Source organism: Hyaena hyaena, unplaced genomic scaffold (assembly GCF_003009895.1).
Source record: "Hyaena hyaena isolate Hyena2069 unplaced genomic scaffold, ASM300989v1 scaffold_144, whole genome shotgun sequence".
NCBI classification, from domain to species: Eukaryota; Metazoa; Chordata; class Mammalia; order Carnivora; family Hyaenidae; genus Hyaena; species Hyaena hyaena.
Window position 1 is genome coordinate 2,618,461 of NW_024080776.1, and position 23,324 is coordinate 2,641,784.

General features: G+C 43.8%; 1 protein-coding gene across 7 annotated transcripts in view; it reads right to left on the reverse strand.

Moving 5' to 3' along the window:
• The window catches only part of ERI3 (ERI1 exoribonuclease family member 3), a 129,371-nt gene that overhangs the window by 100,230 nt on the left and 5,817 nt on the right, over positions 1 to 23,324 (reverse strand). For 5 of the 7 annotated variants that reach the window (XM_039238646.1, XM_039238647.1, XM_039238645.1 and 2 more), the window contains one exon: positions 13,226 to 13,503. The exons of the other annotated variants lie outside the window; for them this stretch is intronic. In XM_039238646.1, coding sequence (XP_039094577.1) covers positions 13,226 to 13,480 — 255 coding nt within the window. In that variant the 5' untranslated portion in view covers positions 13,481 to 13,503. The remainder of the gene's footprint in view (positions 1 to 13,225; positions 13,504 to 23,324) is intronic. 7 annotated transcript variants of the gene reach the window in all.

Sequence of the window (23,324 nt, forward strand, 5' to 3'; positions counted from 1 at the left end):
CACTAGGCTGTCCAAAGGTGGAGCATGAGAGACTCAGAAAGCTGGTCGGCTGATGGTGGATGGGAACTAGCCACAACTTGATAACTCAGGACAAAAGCCTCAGAACTTGGATTTTTCCAAGTATCCATGGTTTCAAACCTACTGTATCTACTGTCTCCCTAAATAAAATGCCAACAGCAAAACTTTGTTTTTTTTAAGGGGAGGAAAGACAGATAAAAAGGAAGCACCAAGTAAATATTCTTTTACCTTTTTAACTGAGCAGAGGTTTAAGTTGGAGCCAAGGTTTTAGATACATCTGGTTTCTAATTGTTCAACTAGGAACGCCAGAGATCATCTTAATAAACTGAGGACCAAAGTGCAATAGCGTTTCAAGTGAAATTTCACACCTACAATCAGTAGATTACAAGAAATAAATGCGTAGGTTGCTTTTAGGGTATTCAAACTCCCTTCACCTAAAGTGTCTTCAGTGATATGATTATATTTGAAGATAGAACAACAACAGAAGGATTTTAAGCAGAAAGGACTTAGGTTAGACTGCTGGAATTTCTTGACAATGGGACAGAAGTGTAGTGTTCTTAGAGACCTTTTTTCTTTTTTCTTCAAAGACAGGTTCTCCTTTGCCTGAACTGATGGTTCTATGGTCCTGTCTGAAATAAGGGAATCAGCAGATCGTTTTTCATGGTTTCCTCCTCTCAACCTAGGAACTAGCATTCCTTCAATTTACAGATGGTAGTAACTAATCTATACCTTCCCTCCATCCTCTAAAGAAAATTCCAGGATGTGCACAAAAAGGTTTGATAAATCTAAAAGCAACATCACACCACAAGGTAGAAAAAGCAGTATGTGGCAAAAACATGAGTTTTATGCAAATACTTGGTTTTTGGTTACAAGTCCCATGTAAAGGTGGGCTTTCCTCTAAGGGATCAAGGAGCCTCCTGGCCACAGGGAAGAGGAGAAGCTGAGAGGGGGAAGTGAGGACTGCAATGGGCAACGAACAGGGCACGGTTTGCTTAACAGTTTCTCCCTTGGGGAAAAAAAAAGACATTTTATGCACAAGGAGCTTATTTCTTAAACAAACACTCGTGGTTTTGATTTACACCACAGCCTGCTCCTAAATAATTTATGGCGGGTTAAATTTATTGCCGAGCCCTGGCTGGCTGCAAATTCGAATTGCCAAATAATTAGATTTTAGGGCAAAGCTTATAAATTACCCGTCGATTTGTCCGGACTTGTTTGTCAGTTGCTTTGTGCTTCGGGTCATCTTTGGCATTTGGCTGTTTGGGTTTTAATTGCTGATTTACACTTTGACAGATGAGAGCTGATGCTCGAAGTTTCAGGACAAGGAAGGGTAAAAAATCAGAGCTTTAAAAGGCTGATTTTTCACCTACATGTCCCTTTTCACTATCCCCATAGACCCCAAAGCAATTAAAATGTAGAAAAGACGCTGAAAATAGACACTGCTATTCTTTACTGGGGGGCGGAGGCGCAGTGTGCAGAGTGATTTATAATTTACTTTTACTGAAATCTGAATTAAGAAAAAAACATAATACCAATAAATTAAGGAGACCAAAAGTTTTCAAAACTGCATCCTCACCCAGTAGTATGCATCCATGTGTCTACCTTACATGACTCTGGACCAGCCTCAGTTCAAGCATTTTTACATACTCAACTGTAAATAACTGCAGATATTAGTGGCCTCTGTGAAGCTGACCCTTTAGGGCAGCAAACAAGCAAATGATTTCTTTGTAGATACTTGTATACGTATTTGTCATAAAATTAATTGAAGCAAATCTTGGGGTTGTATGCAGGAGAGGCCCTCCAGAGGTAGCACTAAGGGAGGGCATGAAAGTGGAAGGTGCCAAGTCTAACTTACTGTTTCAGTGGAGGGAAAAAAAAACTCTCTCTGGGTGGTGCCTAAGCTCTACCCACTATGTTGATGGAGGGCTTAAAGGCTTTCTCTATGCTTCCCAATGCAGGGCCTACTTCCCAGCTGCCCACTATTTCCCAATACCTTGCAAGGAAGCCATGAGTAAGAATACTACTAGTACTAATTCTACTCGTAAGAACTAACTCCTATAGCTATTACATGTCAGGCACTGTTCTCTATATCTCATCCTCCCAACAGTCCTATGAGATTGGTGCTAATATATATTTTTTTATAAATGTTAAATGTTTCTTTATTTTTGAGAGAGAGAGAGAAAGAGTGTGGTGGGAGAGGGTCAAAGAAGGAGGAAAGAGGATCCAAAGCAGGCTCCACACTAACAGAAGAGAGCCCAATGCAGGGCTTGAACTCACGAACAATGAGATCATGATCTGATCCTAAATCAAGAGTAGGATGTTTAACCGACTGAGCCACCCAGGCATCCTGAGATTGGTGCTACTATTAACCCCCTTTTGGCAACAGGCCAACTAAGGCATAAAGAGTACAATTAACTTGCCCAAGGCAAGTCATACCATTAGTAGGTGGTGGAACTAGACTCAAATCCAGAGCCCAGCTCTGGACCATTCTATGGTCTGAACCATTATGCTATATTGCTTCTCATCAGAATAACCCCTACCTCAGTTTCCCTTACTCTGGAGGTCCAGAGTCCACAATATGGGACTTGGGCACATGCAGTCAATGTCTGTTCATTTAATCAACCAGTAAGGTGAGGAAAAGTCATGTAACGTACTCAGTATCCTAAGATAAAATCAGAGGCTTGGTTAGACAAAGGCCATTTTCCCAATCAGCACAAATACTGCACTAAAGATCCACTACCTTGGGATAACAGGTGAGCAAGACAGGCCCAGGCGCCCTCAGGAAGACAGAGGCTCTGGTCAGGCAACTTGGGGAGGAGACCTGAGAAGCTGGCTGGGCTTCAGGAGGACCTGCTCCTGAAGGAACTGCTAGTCTCTTCACGGAAGACTGTATTCCCATGGGGTGCTTCATAGATTCCCTGTTCTCTGTCCATAGCTGCTGGCCAGAAGCCAGGACAGGGAAACAGTTGTGCTAGCATGACAGATTTTTTAAATCACTGACCATGAAGCAAGCAATACACAGATTGACATCCTGCCTGCGATGAACTGAACACTTTTCTCACACATTGGCTCATTTGATCCTACATCTTCGTAAGGCAGGCAGGAATCACTGTCCTATTTTATAGACGAAAAAGCTAGGGAGGTAGGTCAGTGGTTCTTAAAGCATGTTCCCTCACAGGGAGCATCCCCTCACTTGGGAGTTTATTAGAAACACAAATTCCTGGCCTCCACCCCAGACTCTGGATCAGAGACCCTGAGGGTGGGGCCAGCAATCTGTGTTTTAACCAACTTTCCAGGTGATTCTGATAATTCTGATTGCTAATGTTTGAGAACCATTGGTTTAGACTACAGCAGTGTTTCTCAGACTTCAAATTATCCAAAGATCTTGTCAAATTACAGATCCTATTTAGTGCTGGAGTAGGGCCTGATATTCTGCATTTCTAACAACCTCCTAGATGATGAGGATGCTGCTGGCTGTTAGAACACACTTTGAATAACAAAGGTATAGTCTAGAACATTTATGAAACCGCCTCCTGATCACAAATATACTGACCAAGTGAGAATCCAAGCCACAGGTCTCAGTTCCTTTCTCAGATCAAACCCTTACTTGGCCCACTTTCAAGCACCTGGGACAAGCCCTTTAGATCTGCCAACCACTCCTGGCCCTTTGGCAACAGAAATTTCATCTCCTTGCTGCCACAATCCAAGGGAGAAAAACTGGCATGTCTCATCCCAGAACTTTATTGAAGAAGTTGGCACCTGTCTGTTAGGGAGCCAGCAAGAGGTCTTTCAGGACAATGTCTGCTCTCTTGACAAATACTGTCAAGATTGGAGCATCAGCGACCCAAAAAGCACTCATACTATGCTCTCCAGAAAAGTACCTTCCTTCTGTCCAAATGAATCAAAAAGCAGAACTGGATACTTCTCCTATGAAGACTTCTGGAGAAAGACCTAACTGTGGCCACAGATCTGGAACAGGATCCCAGCCAATTCTCACAGTATCCTGAGGCACCAAGCTGAGAATTCCTCACCAACATCAACCAACCACCATGAACTTCCTTTTAAGGCCTACCCCTGGCCTTGTTTCTCTAGTCACTTACCTTTCTAGTGAAAGTATACCTGATCAAAATGGCATGTTTCATATCCCATTCTTCAGTCCCTACTTTCTCCATTCCCAAATAACTACCAATCCCTTCCAGTCTATCAGGTGGCCTTTCATTCAAATGCTACTAGCAATGGAGAAACAAACAAACAAACAAACAAAAAACCCGTGAACAATGCAGAGTCCCTGGACTCCATTTCCACACACCACAATCTCAAGCCATGGCTCTCAGTTTCTATCACACTTTTGGAGAACAAGATTCCAAGTTACCATCCAAGTACCTAATCATCACTACCTGCCTCTCATAGGCCAATGACCAAACAAATTCATCAAAAAGATCCTACAAATTCACCTTATCAGATGTCCTTGGTATAGATCCTCAGTTCAGAGCACCCCATTTATAACAATCATAGGTTCCGCCTTTCCTCCTTGCCAAATCTCTCAGCACCACTGACTTCTAGGAGCCCACCAGTATCCAAAGGAGCTATGAGCTACTTAAAAGCATGGGTCTCAAGCTCATTTCCCACCCCCCCCCCCCCAGGACATCTAAAAGCTACAATACATAACTTCTCTCCATCACTACCATCACTTCCTTAGTCCAACCTACTAACATCACTTTCAAATAATGCCTCTTAATCAGGTTCCCCACATCCATTTTTAACCCCTTGGAACACATTTCCCTCCAATCCCAGAGCTTGCAACATCTCTGTTTCTTCTATTCCATTCAACAATACCTTCATACTTCCTCTTCTGGCTCACCAACTTTGCCCCCGGCCTCACCGTGGACTTGGTACACTCCTTTCCTTTCAGCAAAATCAGCATCTCCAAATAAGAGCTTCTACTAGCATTTAGCCTTCAGACCAAACCTTGGGTGAAAGGGACCTCCTAGGACCAGACACTCACTGACTACATCACTTGAACAGAACTGCACTGCGCATTTAACAGATCTGTTTTGCTGCCCACAGACCAAGATCTCCCCCCTAGCCACTACATACAGGGATAGGACCAAAACAGCAACCTATTCCAAGGCACCTGTACATCAAATTAAAAGCCTCGCTGATGTCTGTCTCTCCGGAGACTCCAGGGTCTACTTACCTTCTTTCTGATTCTCTCAGCACCTAACAGGCCTTTGCCCATGGCAGCACTCTATACACAAACCCTTCTCTGCTTGTTCCAGCTTGCTCACCCTTCTGCTGCAGACCTGCCAGCCCAGGGCACTAGTGTCAATCTGGGAATACTCTTGTTTCAGGCTTTTAGGCTAGGACTCAATTTTCACAGCTAGAGCTCAAAACTCATCACATAAATGTATAGCTGTGGGGGTTTTTTAAGTATTGTGAACACCCAGGATAAGAGAATAAAAAATAGTCACCTCAATGACATCTTAATCAAAATGATGCAGGATGCTTTTCCCCAACTAGACAAAGAGATGGAGAAAGCATCTCCTAATATCAGTTTCCTCATGTCAAACAACTGGGATCAGTCTACAAAGCAAGAAATGTAATCAATATTGGAGAGAAGAAAAACAAGACAAGATGGAGGCAGGGAGAAGTGAAGCCTATGGACTTAGCTTGGATTTCACATCTCCACTACTCCATCCCAAACTACCTGCTTTTTTCACCCTGTGGCTATGTACCTGTTGCTGCAGCTCAGAGGGAGAGCTCACCACCCCTCCCAACTGATGCCCTCCAGTCACCTCTGCTCTAGCACATTTCTCTTGTTACCTAAGTCTACCTATCTTTTCATTAATCCTTCCATCACATCCCTCAGTGTTAGTCAGCCAGCTGTTTGTCTGTGTGAAGGGTCTAAACCTCTCTGGTCTGTGGATGGTGGGTCTAGTAGATCCAAACCCAAACCGCCAATACTTTTGGAGGTCAGAGGGAGATGCCATGTCATTCTCTAGCCCTTGCTTTTCCCAAAAGGCCAAGTAGCCCAACAATGTTCTACCTTCAATAGCAGCTAGGTTAGCTCCTAACCAAGGGCTTCAGGGACTCAGAGCTTCAGCTCATATATTTTTTTTCCTCAGCTTACATATTTATATGCTGACCCTTACCTTTTTGCCCACACTGTATTGGCTAAAATTCTCTTAAACCTCTTCTGGCCTTTACACTCTCACAACATCCCAATAATACCTGCTAGCTTGAATGTGAGAAATGCCATATAAGCAATACAGGTAATCCTACTAACCAAACAGTGAAGTATTTGCCACATTCAAAGGCTTCATTCTCCCTCTTTCTCATTTTCAGGGTCACTCTCACAAATGACCCTGCAATCCAGGTCAGTTTTTCAGACTTGGGCCAATTCATCCTGGCTTACTCTGTGAGCACTTTCTTTCATTCCTGCTACAAAAGTTCTCAGAGGCCACAGGCCAACTTGGCCTTCTTAGATCTCCTAAATTTCTCTTAACATGAAGCCCATGCGACCTCTCCTCCACACTGTAAGCAAGGTTGATCATTCCCCTTCTTTGAGCCCCCCAGTGCACCAAGTACTTACCTACATGATGTAATCAAATGCTTAACAGTGGTTACATGTAGGCCTACCCTCCTAGACTACGAGCTCCTTGAGGGTAGGAATCATTTCTTACTTGTTTCTATGTCCCCAGCATCTAATACAGAGCTTGAAGTTACTACCCCGAGAGTAAAGAGAGGTCTTTGCATTGCCTCTAAGGTGGTTACAATGAGGTCCTTCCCATTCCTTTGCTTACTTGGTTAAAGGGCAGCTCAGTGTCACTGTTCATTTACAGTCCCTGATTTCATTCATCATTCATCAATGGCCCTATTCTTTAGAACTCTTCCCCACCACCAACCTTAGCCCAGTGTCTAACAAAATCTGCATTCCAACAGCTGTCTCAGCCCTGGGGAGGCCACCAGGATAATAAGAGGCTAGGGGGAGGTTTCCTGATTTGTACTAAATTATGTGGTGATTTTGTTACCAATGACCCAATGCTCCCCAAGGAAAGTTCCTGGTCCTACCCCCAGGCGACTCCATAGTCCTAACTACACACCACAGCAGCTTAAAGGTATAAACCCTGAGGTAGAGAAGCAGTCTGAATAGAGCAAATAAACCCACTTCGATCTGTACCTCTGCTATGCCAAACACATAAGGCAGCACCACCATGCATCGGTGGTCCACTCCCCAGGATGTATATTTTACTTCTACATTTGCTATGTCTGCTGCAAATAAAGAAGGGCCCTTCGGCTTTCACGTCAAGTTACAACAGGGCCAAGACCTGAACACAGCAAATGCTTGTTCCCATTCAGGGAGTGGTTGTGAGGAGCTACAGTGACAGAGGGAAGGGATGGTGGGGAGGTGGGGGTGGGGATCCCTATGAGGGACCACCAGGAAACAGCAGCCAGTGAAGGGGGGGGGGGGCTTTTGGAGGTGGAGGGGGAAGCACCACTTTTATGGAGGCAACAACAAAAGGGACAAAAGGGCCTAGTGGGCTGTCCCATTCCCACCACCATCACTGGCCACCAATAGAGGAATTCATTTATGGTGACCCTGGAAGAAAAGGCGTGTTAAGGCAGAGATATAACTAAAAAGAAAGGCAATAATTGGTCTGATGGGCAAGGGAAAAATTATACCAGGAGTCGGGAGCCTGTGCAAGAACACTTACAGCTCACACAGTCGTCATAACTCAGCCCCCTCAAGCATTTTGTGCTCTGCTTATGGTGTTAACTTTAATGTCTTAACATATAACACCATCCGCACTAACACAAAATACTACACACGCCAGATGAGGCTGAGTTATAGTTGCTGTGGGAAGCATAACTTTGAATTTCCTGATTTTGGTGCATTTAATCTCAACCATAATGTTACATTAACGTCGGTTTTGCATTTCATTTCCCAGTTTAGAAGAATAGCGTCAGCGCCTTCGCCTGTCTGTACAGAAAAAAAATGCAGGCTGACTGGGGCCACAGGCAGATGGGCCACAACCCAACAACTGGGCCCTCGCAATAAAAAGCCTGGCTGGACCCTTCCTACTTGGAGGGGCTGAGACTAGGACAAGTGAATGGGAAGGGAAGGGTGGGTTCTTTCTAGGGGACTGCCTTTCTGTCCACTTGGGAGTGTGCAGGAACCAAGAGCAGAGAGAAAGGTGGCACACAGTAAGAGTGGTGTGCATGTGTGCATACCGGATTTGGCGGGGGCGGGGGGGGGGGGGGGCGGGGGGGGGGGGGGGGGGGGGGGGGGGGGGGGGGGGGGGGGGGGGGGGGTCCTGCTTTTCAGCCCTGAATAAAGAAGAAGGGAATCAATATAGTTTGATTTGTAGGGATCTTAACCAATTTCCTGTAAAGTTTTCCAAAATGTCTCTCTCACAAAGGACTAATAATGATGTACCAGCTCTAAGTCATACTGAAATCCTCCAAATGCCTCTTCTATATTATTCCTTCTCCTGTCACTATTAATCTCCCCCCAACCCTGTCCTCCCCAAATAAACCAGCATCTGGACAATCTTCTATAAAAAAGAGACTCCTTTACTCATAGTTCTAACTCAAAATGCAGATGGAGTTTCTTCGAGGTTTCCTAAAAAAAAAAAAAAAAAAAAGTCCCTGAGGACAAAGACCAAACACTAGAAAACCTCGACCCCAAAGGTCATTTTTCTCCCAAGTTATGGGCACTTGAATACAGATGAGAAGGAAAACCGTCGACAGGGCTGCTGCAGATCAGTGAGAAAAAAGACTACACCCCCGGAGCCTGACGGCCGGCCAGAGGGAACTCAGGGAGGCAGGGCAGGCAGCAGCCAGGACTTGGCTCCCCAGACAAGGAGAGATGGGCTGCCCTCTCCTTGGCCATCCGGATAGCCAAGGTTACTTCCTTCTCTCCACATGCTGTGGCCAATACCTCATTGTCCTCACTTACATTTGCTTTTGTTCCTTTCTGAATACTGAGGTGGTGAGAGGACTTGCCCCCAGGTTAAAGATGGACAATTAAAGATCCCACCAAAGCTTTCAGGCTGCTTCCTGGGCCTTAGGGTCACAACCACCATTATTCCATGCATATCCACACCAAAATGAGCAACATGAACTCCTGCTAGCCAGGACAAAGGAGTCCGGATTCTCCTAAACCAGATAAAAACCTACTTCCCTATCAGGAAACAATTCCTAAAGCAAGAAAGGAATTGTATTTCTCAAATTTAGAGTCTCTAAAGCAATTTAAACCACCTAAATTAACATTGAAGTGAAAAAATGTTTTCAAATGTAAAAGTCTCATATTCAGCCAATATCTGTCATGTTAATCTGAATCAAAATGTAAAACACAGAGTGTAAAAACCAGAAAGTGAAGCCTTTTATGGGCAAACAGACCACTCCAGTTTCACCCAGCTGAACAAAATACAAGAATAAACAGCAAAAATGATAATAAATGGGAAATACCAGATGTTTTACCATGTTTATAACCAATGCTGTTACTCACCCAAGTATAACAGAGTTTACACTTGTTAGTTTTCATCGTGCCATTCCTTTAGGACAGTCCCAATAAGCTGATTCAGGGACTTCTGAAGACCAGAGACAGATCAGAAAAATGAACCCCATGCCAAACATCTAGAGATCCTGGGCCCAAACTTGTTTCTGCCTCTTATACCCCAACGGGTAATGGCACATTCCCATAAGGATCAGAAATGTACAATGTAGAGGTCTTGAGTATTGAAAGCAACTGGGAGCTAGGCAGGAGACCCGGGATGGATCTGACTCATTCCTAAGCCCATGCAGGAGGCATGCAAACCGTGCCCAGAAAGCATCTCTGCCAAGTGGGTAGTCCATTCTGAGAGAGGACTAGGGAGGGTTGATTCAACTTGCAGCCCATCTTCTAGTCCTTTTCCTGTCTCTTATACGAGTTCATTTTCATTTTCATCCCAAATCTCAATCTTTCCTGTTTCCATTTAAATTCATTTTTCTTTTGGGGCGCCTGGGTGGCTCAGTTGGTTTAGCAACCAACTCTTGACTTCAGGTCAGGTTGTGATCTTGGAGTTTGTGGGATCGAGGCCTGCATTGCACTGGGTCAGTTCAGCACTGAGAGAGTGAAGCCTGCTTAGAATTCTCTCTCCCTTTCTCTCTGTCCCTCCCCAACACAGGCTTGTTCTCTCTCTCAAAATAAATGAATAAACATTAAAAAACAAACAACTACTTCCCATATGATGAATTTATTTAGTCTGGACAAGAAATCAGTCACCAAAACCATATTCAATTTCTTTTCTAAGTCCTACTTTTGTGCGCCTAATAACTTTATCCTGAGCTTTTCCAACTTCTCCACTTCCCCTGCTGACTGAAAGACCTAAATAGCACAGAGGCTCTAATGATGACCTCACTGGAAGGACTCTGTCCTACGTGGGACTGTCACTTTCTCCAGTGCATCTCCAAAAATTCCTCTTAATCCTGTCAGGATCCTGCTATCTGCAAACTTTATGGAAGGTTTTTTTTAAAAGAGAGAGAGAGGCTCTAAGCTGTCACAAACAACAAGTCTCAAATCACTTCTGCACTACCCATTCCTTTCCTGAGAATGGTCCAATAGGTAGTCCAACAGAGCTGCCTGGCCCCAAACTCACCTTCCTACCTGTTGATCACAGCATTGTGGAGGCTTAATGAAGTAGAGATGCATTACATTTATCACTTACCCCAGATCCACTCAAATCCATCACTATGTCACAGCAAGAAGTTAGATTGATCTGACAGGATTTGCTCTTCTTCGCAAACGCATGTAAGTTATTACTCAGTACCCTATGCTCTTCTAGCTGTTTGCTGATTGATTATCTGACGATCAGGTCAAGTATCTTCTCTGGAATCACAGTAAACTAACGGGTCTATAATTTCCAAGATCATTCGTATTCACCTTTTAAAGATAAGCAAGACAGCAAATGCTTCTTCCTGAGTTCTCTAAAGCAACAGCTAATGCTTTCTAATAATGAACCAGGGCAGCCAATTCTTTAAGTGCCCTTGGAATCACATCATCAGGATTCATTGATTCTGGAGATAATCTTTAATTAGGCCCAGATCCTGGTAAACGGCATGAAGTCCTACCTCAGCCTAGGTCAGGAAGGTTGTGGTGCCTAAGTCTGGGTGGGAAGTTGGTAATACGAGGGATTTAAACCTGTATTGCATTATATCTTCAGCATTGCAATAAATAAATAAATAGAACAATGCCCTTGAAAGAGAGATGAAAGGTGATACTGACAGACCAAACTCAGGCATGAATCAGGTTTTACCTTCAACAACACTGACAGGACCCTCTGTAGGACAAGTGAACAGAGCTACATAATTATCTGAGCTTATAATCTAACTGAAAAGTTCAGAAATAAATATACATAGGCATGTGCCAGAAAGCAGAATGTAGAAAAAGCCATAAAGGAGGTGCCAAGTGATCATGAGAGTTCAGAAAAGGGATGAATCATACACAAGAGGGATGTCTTCAATTTTAGACTCCTGTCCCACTAGGAGTAATTGGAATCTGCATCTAAGGGAAATTATAGGGTATGTCAGGATATGGATCCCTTATTCCTAACCTGAGAGAATCTATGTAACCCAAGTTCCCACCCCATCACCCAGGCACACTCACCACAGAATCTCCAATAGTTTTGGGAGAAAGAGGCTAAGAAAGTTACGGGTGGCTCGGGTAGCACCCAAACCATATTCCTTCCCTTTTATACAAAGTTCCTTCCCTCGGACATTCTCCTCATCCTGCTCCTGTCTTCCCAAGCCTCCACAGGCCTGATTCCAATACCCCCAAAGACAGACCACTGCTTGACAGGAGAATAGGAAAGACGAGAGAGAAAGGGGAAGGAAAAAAGGTGGTGGCATCTGCTTTATGGAAAATAATCTATTATTCTAAAGATAGAACCTCTTCATGGGAAAAAAAAAAAAAAAAACATGAGAAATGAACCCAATATCTTTGAATGGACCCCACTCTTTCAGCCTCCCAAGTCCCTGATGCTACAGTCCCCTTTTCCCCCCTCCACCCTACCACTGAAAGCTTTTCCCAGACTAACATGCCTAAGCATTCCAAAATTACTTACCTAATAGCCCAGCCCCACAGGGAAGAGTTACAGTCCTAGGGCCAGGCATACTAAAGGACCCCATACTACAATGAACTGCCACATCAGCTCCCAATCATTCCCCCCAAACAAACAGCAAGCACAGGTGCCTCTCTGCTGCTAAACCAAGCTTCCTAGTAGCACTTCCTTAAAAGTCTGTAAAAAGTCTCTGAACACAATTGATGACTAAGAAAAAAAAAGGAAGCTAAGAAATGTTCCTTTCTAACAGACCAACAGTTGTACTTCTTCAGGTTATCTAATGCTGCAAAACACATCATCTCCAAACTCAGTGGTTCAAAACATCACTAATCATTTCTTATCTCTCACAGTTTCTGCAAGCCAAGAATTCAGGAGTGGCTCAGCTAACCAACTTGGCCTGGGGTCTCTCCTGAGGCTGAAGTCAGATCTCCACTGGGGCTGGCAGACTCACTTTCAAGACGGCACCAAGACACACGAATGGCAAGCTAGTACTGGTTTTTAGCTAAGAACCTCAGTTCCTGTACACATGCGCCTCTCCATAGGCTGTTTGAGAGTCCTCAATGCATGGCAGCTGGTTTCCTCCAGAGCAAGCTATCCAAAAGAGCAAGGCGAGCTACAGTGCTTTTTATGGCTTGGCCTCAGAATCACACAATGTCTTTCCTCGATGTTCTATTGGTTACACAAGGCTAGCTCTGATTCAGTGTGGGAGAGAAACTACCAAGGGTATGAATATCAGGAGGCAAGGATCATCGGGTGCCATTTTAGAAGCTGACTACCACAGTATTCCTTAAAAGAACATGCAGCAATAGCAGGAGAAGGAAGGAGGGAAGGGAAAGGAGAGAGGAAGGATGGGACCGAAGGAAATATTTTGATTCCCAAAGGCTGAGACCAGAGAGAAACAATATGCCCAGTTCTCTCCAGAGACTTCTCAGGTCTACCTTACCTAGCACACCTGAACCAAGTCCGGCCTCCCACGCAGGACCTCCAGATGAGTAACTAAAAGTCAGGAGGACATGAGAAAGATCCTCTGGAACCCAGAAAGCAAGACTATCCTCCCTCCCTCCTTGCCCACCCCACCTTTTCTGAAGCAATGATGCAACAGTTACCTGAGGATGAATCTGTGGCTTGTCGCACGTGGCCTCAAAGTCCAGCACTAAAAAGTAGTGATACCTCTGGGGAGGGAAGGGCACCATTGCCGCCATGGATGCGCCAAAGCCGTGGGCCGCCAGTTTTCTGGTGGATATGGAGCAGAACTCCGGAACACCACAGGGAGAAAATAAGTGGGAGCCCAGCACTTTTCTTGCTCTTGAAAGTAAATATGAAGAAAATCGAGCTGCTCCAGTCTGTAAAGGTGCTAGCATTGAACATCCAGAAGCATCTAAAACTTAGGGGAGGAAAGTTTAAAAAAAAAAAAAGAAAGAAAGAAAGAAAAAGAAAAAAAAAAAAGAACAAAGAGCCTGGGTTACTCCCCTCCCACTGTGGCCCTGTCCCATCTGGTCTTCAGGAATAGTCACACAACACGAACCACTCCCCAGTGTTTCTTGGCCCCTTTTCTAAATCAGCAGTATTTATTACTGAAGTTCAAGACCCTAATACTGGCCGCTGCAGCATTATGACAGCTCTGAGTCTCCAAGATCCTTCTCAAAACAACCTGCAACGCTGGCCTTCATCTTTAAATGGAGCTCTAAAGTTCAAAAGAGAGAAGAGAGAAAAATTCTGTGGTCATTTCTCAGGTGGCAACAGTTAACATAGAGCTAAGGTTCCCAAAGTAACATGAGGTGACCCATCTGCACCATCAGTTTTGGGAGCTAAGGAGACTCAAACAGTGGAAAATGCCCAAGATTCTCTGCTCAGCTCCATTACAAACCATTTGCCCCTGGCCTTCCAGTATGTCTCTTACATCTCCACATACCCTCTTCCCTTCTCCCAAGGTGAAATGGAACATGGCCAATCACAGAGGAGCTTGGCGGTGACTCCCCAGCCCCCACACCAGTAAGTGGCACCCTGGGGGAATGAATAACGCCTGGAGAGCACACCTGGCAACAGCCTCAGGCCTTCCCATTTGCTGCCTTTAGACGTACTCACTACAAGAGGCTCTGAATGACTGTGGGATTTTTTTTTTTAAATAGGGAAGAAAAAGAGAAAACCCAGATGTGGCAGTAATGGGAGCATTGCTTTTTTAAAAAAAAAAAAAAGTCTAGTAAAGTTTTCTGAGTGAACATGTGCAAAAAAAAAAAAAAAATCCAAATCACTTTTCAAGTTTTCCCTTAAAATTTGCAGAATGTCTGTTCCTTAGAGGGTTAACTAAATATAAAAATCAAAGCCTAAGTTTTACTCACAAATAACTCAAGCTTCCTTTAAAAAAAAAAAAAAAGGAACATAGCGGAATTTTTGTGTTTTTTACCCCTCTTACACCCAACATTTAAATTCCCTCAACTTTAATCCTCAGAGTCAAACAAGAAATCTCACTGCTCAATGCAGAAATGGACATAGTGTATGCCTTCTGAAGCCCATTCTAATAGAGCCAAAAGCTTGCCTCTGAAACGCTACAAATGGGCACTGGCCCCCTCCTGCAGGGTTGAGTGGGTAGTAGTCTGTGAGGTCCAGAGCACACTCAGAAGCAATAAGGTCACTACTACCTGAGTGTACCTGGACAATGCCAAGTATCACTCCTCCTCCTGGCTCCGCCCTGACTCACTGAATGTCCTACAGTAACTTGCCTACATATTTATTACAAGACATGCTAGTGTGGGTCCTCAATTTCCCCGTCCATGTAGTGAGATTCCATGAGGATTCTCAGGAGCTAAGACTGAAAAGTATATTCAGTGGATCCTCCAGAGCACAGTGCTTGCTTTCACCATGCCTTTACAGCATTTCAAAAACACAGTTCAAACTCCTCAGCTCAGTGTAGACAAAGGCTAGTTTGGATCTCACTACAGAATCCCTTGGAAAGGGAAAGAGGCCAACATCCCTTTGAAAGCCAGAATCCAAAATAATTTTGCAACACCTACCCTGAACAGTACTGGGAGCCTTGCTGAGCTGGGAGACACCAGTCTGCTCAGATTATCCGTTAGTTTGGATCCAAAGTCCCTCAGGGCCTTAGAACTCTTCTCTAACCCCTTGAAGTCAGACTGGGGATAAGGACTTTCCAGAATCCTAATGTCTATCAATATGTATATATAGTGTATATAGCATATACAGTCAACCAGACGCCATTTGCCAAATACTATAGGCAATTAAGCATCGTGATTAAAGTAGGGCTTCCTGGTTTGAATCCTAGCTTAGCTACTTATTTGCCATGGAACTTTGGGCAACCTCTGTTCTTCAAACCCTCACCTGTAAAATGACAAATATAATAGCTCTTATTCCTTAAGTGAGAATGAAATGAAAGGACAGATATAACACACGAAGATCAATGTCTGGCACATAAGGGCTCAATAAGTATTAGTTTACTAGTACTACTACTAGTAAGTAGTTAGTTACCACTAGAGTTAGCACTCTATTGAGCTATGCTCACCTGGCCAAGCCCAGATCCCCATATTCGGGGCCTATAAATCCAATTAATGCATAAGGCAATCTCTGAGAGTAACATCAAAATCTCCTCCATGCCCAAGATACTCTAGACCTCCCATATAGCATACTCTATGTGCCCCATCCCCTTCCACGAACAACACATTGATGACCCAAAGCCTCTTGCCTGCAGGCCTTGCCTTCTCACCTGATTTCACCCATCAAAAAGTTTTTCTTGTAGGAAGTCTTGAGAATAGACAATAGGAGACCAGGCCTCCATATGTCAGTAATCACTGGATTCCATACTTCCCTTACTTCTAAAACTCAAGTCCAACTTGAGTCAAGAAACAAAGGGCAGCTCTTCCTCTTCCCTTCCTGAAAAATTCAATCTAATGGTTTTAGAGCCATTAGTTGTGGCAGAGGAAGATAGGTATCTACGAGTTGAAGTGGAGGAGCAGAAGAGTCTTGGGGTGAGGGTGTGAGTGGAGGGTATCAGAGCCCAAGCAGAGTAAGGAAGGCAAGTGTACAGAGGTAGGAACATGTGATGTAGCATGTCAGAGTCCATGCGGGGTGTGGAGGGCATGGCAGGGGGTGAGGAGACGGTGGCATGTCTGATGCAGAGAGTCATGGGCAGGGTAAAAGAGGCAGTCAAGAGGGAAAGAGCAATGGCCAACAATGGGAGATTGGTTACATTCAGAGGGATTGATCAAAGAAGGATGTATACTGAGGGTAATGAGAATCAGGTTTCTCATTGTTAGAGGATGTAATTTAACTAGGGAAAGAGGAAAAAAAAAATCCAAGGTATCAAACTGAAATTGAATGCAACAGTGTGAACTCGTGGTTTCAAACATATATAATACATAAAAATAAAGCTAAATGTAAATATGAGTATGAATATATAAATATATGCACACATATATTTTTTAGCTCCGTCTACTGAAGGGCCAGGGAGCAGCAACACTCCAGCAGCAATGAGCACACCTAGTGCCCAGTTACCTTCTAACAACATTCTTCAGTGGAAAAACAAGAGCTCTTTGGATAAATGGTTGACTCTGTGGCAGGGAAAGTACAAGATGTGTCTGGAACATCTTGTTTTAGGGCCAAAAAGCAAGGAAATGCTCAAAGCCTGATGGGAATTTATCAAAAGGATGCAGAAGCCGGCTTAAATGGGGCTCCCACTGGCAAATGAATAATGATATTAATAGATTATATTGCATTAAATTAAAAAGGAAACCATGAGTCTATAAAATACAACTTAATTAACAAATTTACTAATTAAAGTCTGATAAGGGATATTCACATAGTTTCAAACTATCTCCTCACAAAATGCTTATTAATCATAACAGGAAGTAAGGATACAATGGAGAAACCGGGCAGACATCACCTTAATCAAGTGACCAAAATGGACATTATCAAGAATAGGGTAAATGAAAACCATGTACCACAAGATAGGATGCAATGAGAAGAAAGCATCATTTCTGTGATATTCCTGACAAAGATGCATAATCTAAGTCTAATCATGAGAAAATATCCAACAAACCCTAATTGAGGGGCAGTCTACATAGTAACTAGCCTGTAATCTTCAAAAGTATCAAGGTCATGAATGTAAAGGAACTTTTACAGAGCAAAGTCTAAAGGAGATTAAGGGGACTTGGTAACTAAATGCAATACACATTCTGAACTGGATCATTTTGCTATAAAAGAACATTACTGGGACAATTGGCAAACTTGAGTGGGGTTTGACAATTATAAGGAGGTAAGGTGCCAATATTAATTTCCTGGTTTTGCTGGTTGTATTGTGATTAGGTAAGAAATGTCCTTGCACGTAGGAAATACACCCAAAGTATTCAGGGTGATGGGGCATTAAGTCAGCATTAACTGTCAAATAGTTCCACTATTTGTACTATAACTCCAACTTTTATGTAAATTTGGCCTATTTCAAACTTTTCATTTTATTTTATTTTTTTAATGTTTTATTTATTTCTAGAGAGAGAGAGACAGCGTGAGCAGGGGAGGGTCAGAGAGAGAGGGAGTGACAGACTCCGAAACAGGCTCCAGGCTCTGAGCCGGCAGTCAGCACAGAGCCCAACACGGGGCCCGAACCCACGAACCGCAAGATCATGACCTAAGTGAAAGTCGGACGCTTAACCGACTAAGCCACCCAGGCGCCCCTCTTTCAAACTTTTTAAAAAGGATTTTTTTAATCTATATGCTGCAATGTGGTTTATAAAGGGAGAGAGAGAACAGACAGTATGTGAGGGTGCAATCTCTCCACACTGCCCGTGGAGGGTAGGCTGTATGCTCTCCTTCAGCAGGGAGACTAGCAAAAGCCAGCCCTTAATGCATCAAGTCTCCAAGGCAAGAGCCCCCACTCAATGGTACCTCACCGGGCACTCCTGCCACCATTAGAGCCTCCTTAGGAAACACTCCTGCATGCCCTGCAGGGGCCTCCCACCTGCCTTGCACCCTGTGGCATCTTAGTGATTCCCCTTTCCTATTACTGTCTTTACACGTTAGTCACAAATTTGTAGACTATAAGCCTATATATAACTTGTATCATCAATTGGGACTTTGAGTATCTAGTCAAGGGGCAGAACTCAAAAGGACCAGTTTATGATTCTATGTATTTCATACCATCTTTCATCAGAGACCAAGATTTATACACATTTATTTTCAGACACCCTTTTTCCTCTCCTAGCAATAAAGGTAGCAAGTAGCCTATGGCAAGGAGGAAAAGAAATGATTCCTTCCTCAAAATAAAAGGACCAGCCCCCCAGTGGGGACAGGACAGTGGTAAACAGGGACTGCCATGGGGCCAGCCCGATTTGGAGAAACAGGCCTGCGCCACAGCCCCTGGAGGATGGTCTCTGTGCAGAGTATTTACACAACAGACACCAACGGCTCCTCTGTAGCCATTACTGTCGGTCAGGTAAATAACGCATGTGCCAAAACACACATTTAATGAGGAAAATAATATGCCTTTATAAAAAGCCTCAATCTGTATTTACCTGAGAGACCAGAGAAGTACCAAATCACCAGATTAGTGGAACCACAGAGGAGTCATTCTGGTGTCTTGGGTAAATAGACATTTTATAGCCTTCCATTACTGAGGGGGGAAGAGAGTGCAAAGGGAGGGGGCCCATCCTTTAACATCCACATACACAGGCCACAGGAACCTGGGGGATAGGCAAGTAGAGAAGGCCATCATGAAATATGGGGTCTCCTCGCCCCTATCTACCCAACTGCAAATACGGTTGACCCTTGAACAACACAGGGGATGGAAGCACCGACTACCGTCCCCCCTCCTCCACACAGTGGAAAATCTACCTATAACTTTTGAATCTCCAAAAATTTAACTACAAAGAGTAGTTGACCAGAAATCTTACCAGTAACATAAACAGATGACTAATGCATATTTTATATATGTATTCTATATGGTATTCTTACCATAAAGATAGAAAAAAATGTTAAGAAAACTGTAAGGAAGAGAAAATATATTTAAATATATTTACAGTACCGTACTGTATTCATGGGGGAAAAATCTGTTAAGTGGATCTGTGCTGTTCAAACCAGTGTTGTTCAAGGGTCAACAGTACTTTGGAATCTCTGGGGAGGGTATATATAGACTTATACCATCCCTGGATTCAATCCATTCCATCAAAAACCAGACTGGGAGGCAGAAGTACATTCCAGAGAAACTCTAAAGCACTAGAGGCAGGCTTTGAGTCCAGCTGACTACAAGCACCTGAGGCAGCTGCAGCTTCCCCAAATTCCCAGTCCTACGGTAAGTCTATGTCCCAATCTGACTATAGTATCCTAAGTGCTCAGGCACCTGAGTCACAGAGGCATCAACAGAGAACATGGTAATACCCATCTGGAACCGGCTCAGTCACAGGTTCTGTATTAGGCAGCCAAAAATAGCCTGGGAAAAATCTAAATAAACTGCTTCCCTTCAAAAGTCATACTCCTCAATCTAATGAATGCATCCTTGCTGCCAGAGCACTTTCTGTGAAAATCACAGATTGTCAAAGGTGACAGAAAACCTAAGGGGAGACACAGTACAGCCACCCAGGGAAAATGAGCCCCAGGAAGAGGAAAGGGCTGCCAGAGACTCACACAGCAAGCAATGACAGGACCCAGGGCTCCCAACTCCCATACCGGGGTTTCAGACCAATGCCCCAACACTAGGAGCAGGCCTCACTGCCCATCCCCCAAGCTTCTCTGCAGTCTCACAGTAGAGGCCACGGGCTTGAAGGCTTGCTCTAGTCTGCTGAAAGCTAGAGGTTCAGGCAGAACAAAGCTTCACATGCCTTGGAACCTCTACATGACTTTTGATGGCACCAAAGTGGAATGGAAGCAGGAACTATAAAGTTAGGTCCTCACCTCAACAAAATACTCTCCTCTTCTCTACAACCTGTCACTCCCTTGGCCTGTAGCTACAGTTGCTTCTGCTCCAAGGCAGAGTTGGGGAGAGCATTCCCAAGCTCAAAAACAGCTGCTAACCCTACATTAACAGGAGAGCTAAAGTCACTAAAGACCTTCAGGCACATCAAATTCTGATGGCAACATCACAGGCCACAGGAGGCTTACTCTCTTCTTCAATTAGCTCAGCAGCTCAAGGCAGCACATAAAAAGAAGTGACTGATTTGCCTGCTACTGCTAACTTACCAGCTATACCCAGTAGTTTGGGCAAACTCCTTCAGGGAGCCAAAGCTGGGAAACATCCCTTTGCAAAGTCCTACAAGTCAGTTGTGACATCTGTCGCACATGAGAAGGGCAAAGGTTTATCTCCTAAAACACCATAAACAGGACAGAAATGGAAGAAGGGCAAAGTGTGGTACCCATATCACTTTAAGCACTTCCCACACTTGTAGACAGCATTTGACCCCAGAACCTCCCATACCCTGCTTCCAAACAGAGGTATAGAAACAAGGAGTCACACAACCCAGTTGTTTAAACACTGGAATCAGACAAGTCTAGGTTGAAATCCTGACTCCACTACATATTCTTTTTTTTTTTTTTTTAAAGTAGGCTCCACACCCAACATGGGGCTCAAACTCATGACTCCAAGATCAAGAGCTGCATGCTCTACCAACTAAGCCAACCAGGCACTTCTCCACCACACATTCTAAATAACAATAACTATAATAATGAATGATGATACCTATCTATTTGGGGTTCAGTTCAACCACACAAGGTATATAAAGCACTTTGTGCTTTTTGAAAGTGCTCAATAGAAGGGAGCTAATATTGTTAAGGCATGAGAAAGAGGAAAGGAAAACAGGATTTTCTAAAAAATCTATTCTAAGCCAGGCACTGTGTTAGTTGTCTACATATTTCATGTCATTCAGCCCTCCCAACTCAGGCAAAGTGGGGAACAGTACTCCCATTTTACATACAAAAAAACTAAGCCTCAGAGGCACTCAGCTCTTCAGGGCCCTATTCTCCACTCCCATGTTTGACGGCCCACATTCCCTATTTGACTGAGTCCCAGATTAGCCAAAGGGCTAAAAATGCATATCAACTTCAGTTTTTCCTTTAAGGTAAGGTGTGACTTTACCTAAAAGTAACTCAACCATAAGCAACGATCAAGTCTGTCCAAATCATCCAAATTTGTTTTCATAATACATTTATTACATTTTAACAAGATAAAACAAATTGCAGCCTTGGGTACAAATAGCAAAAACAGTTAAGTGGTGCCTTGGATTAAAACAACTGCAGTACAAGAAACTCAAAGCCTCTTCTCAAACACAATTCCAGAGGAGCAGAGGAACCGGCAGGGGCAGGGTGACAACCAGAACTTGCTCAGGCCCCCGGATGTGATGTTTCCTTTTACAAATCTGTGCCTTGGCCAATGCTACTTTCCCTGCTTTGGAATGTTACTTCCATTTTCACCAGGCAAATTATTGCTCTTTCTTCAAAATGCAGCCCAAAACTCCCTTTTAGTAGCTTTCTCTGACACTCCATCAGAAAGCTAACTGCTTAGGGGCGCCTGGGTGGCTTAGTCGGTTAAACGTCCGACTTTCGCTTGGGTCATGATCTCGCGGTTCGTGGGTTCGAGCCCCACGTAGGGCTCTGTGCTGACTGCCAGCTCAGGGTCTGGAGCCTGTTTCAGTCTGTGACTCCCTCTCTCTCTGACCCTCCCCTGCTCACGCTGTCTCTCTCTCTCTCCTAGAAATAAATAAAAACATTAAAAAAAAAAAAAAAAGAAAGCTAACTGCTTAAATGTGATCCAGTAACACATTCTACTCCTATTTCATAACTTTTGTTTAACTATACTGTAAAATTTTAGTTAATCTCTTTCTCCTACTATAATTTTCAGAGAGTTAGGTGAGAAGGATGTAAGATAGCAGGTATAGGTATGTATGTGTGTGCATGTGCGTGTACAACAGCATAATTTCTTTGACTTGTTTCTTGTCAGACCCTTTAATACATTTTAAAATTTTCGGTAGCATTAAAGAAAAGTTTAAGATTTTTTTTTTTTTTCACTTAAACAGCTCATGAGTTTAAAAACTCTAAAAAATGGGGCACCTGGGTGGCTCAGTCAGGTAGGTGTCCAACTTCAGCTCAGGTCATGATCTCACAGTTGGTGAGTTCCAGGCCTGAGTCTGGCTCTGAGCTGACAGCTCGGAGCCTGGAGCCTGCTTCAGATTCTTTGTCTCCCTCTCTCTCTGCCCCTCCCCTGCTTGTGCACACGTGCTCGCTCTCTCTCTCAAAAATAAATAAATAAACTTAAAAAAAAAAAAACAACAACAGCCTCTAAGAAACACAGAGATAGACACAGATCCTTAAGGGCAAGGACCACATTTTACTCATTTCTGTATTCCCAGCACCCAGCACAGGACCAGGCACAAAGTTAGTGTGAATCAATGTTTGTTGAATGAATATGCCCAAATGTGTCAACTGCTCTGGAATCAGAACATGTTAGAACAGAGGAGACCCTAAGCCCCAAGCAAAGCTTCTTTTTTCCTCTCTCTCTCCTTCTTTCTAGCCCAACCTATTCTGTCCTCCCCAGTTAAAGACAGAGAGAGACACCACATTGCCTTGGTGCTGGAATACTATTAAAAGGATTAATTTAGGGACCGGTGTTTGGACTGTCACATCCAATCACTACCCACAGATCTACAGCTTCCCAAATCAAGCTCATGCAAAGAGGAATCAATTGCAAGGACACAGAGGGTCTGAACAGGCATACTAATGGTCTCCTGAGGTGCCAGCGGCCAGCTCTGACACTCCCATAAATTATCTGCCTTTTGATTTTACCTGTAGCTCTGGGGCACAAGGCACAATTTTGAACATATCAAAGCAATCTCTTGTAACCCAAGGCTCCCCCAAGAATGTCCCCAAAGAGGGAGGGGCTAAAAACAATGACCCAAAGGGAATCTGCTTCCCTAGTCCAAGCAGTCATCAATTAAAACCCAACAGGACCAAGAGGATAAAGTGGAATCCAAATCATTCCTAGCACATCTGGACAAAGCATGCATCAGTCTACAGTTCTGCAATGACTACATATCTCTCACTCGAAGGAAGAGAAATCACAGTAATAAACTAACACAATTTCATCTGGAGGCAAATCTGCACTAGCTCTGACAGTACCTTATAGCATGACCTTGGGCAACACACTTAACCTTCATGGGCCTCAGTTTCCTCACATGGGTAGCAGGGACAGTAATAATGACCACCTGATTCATTCCC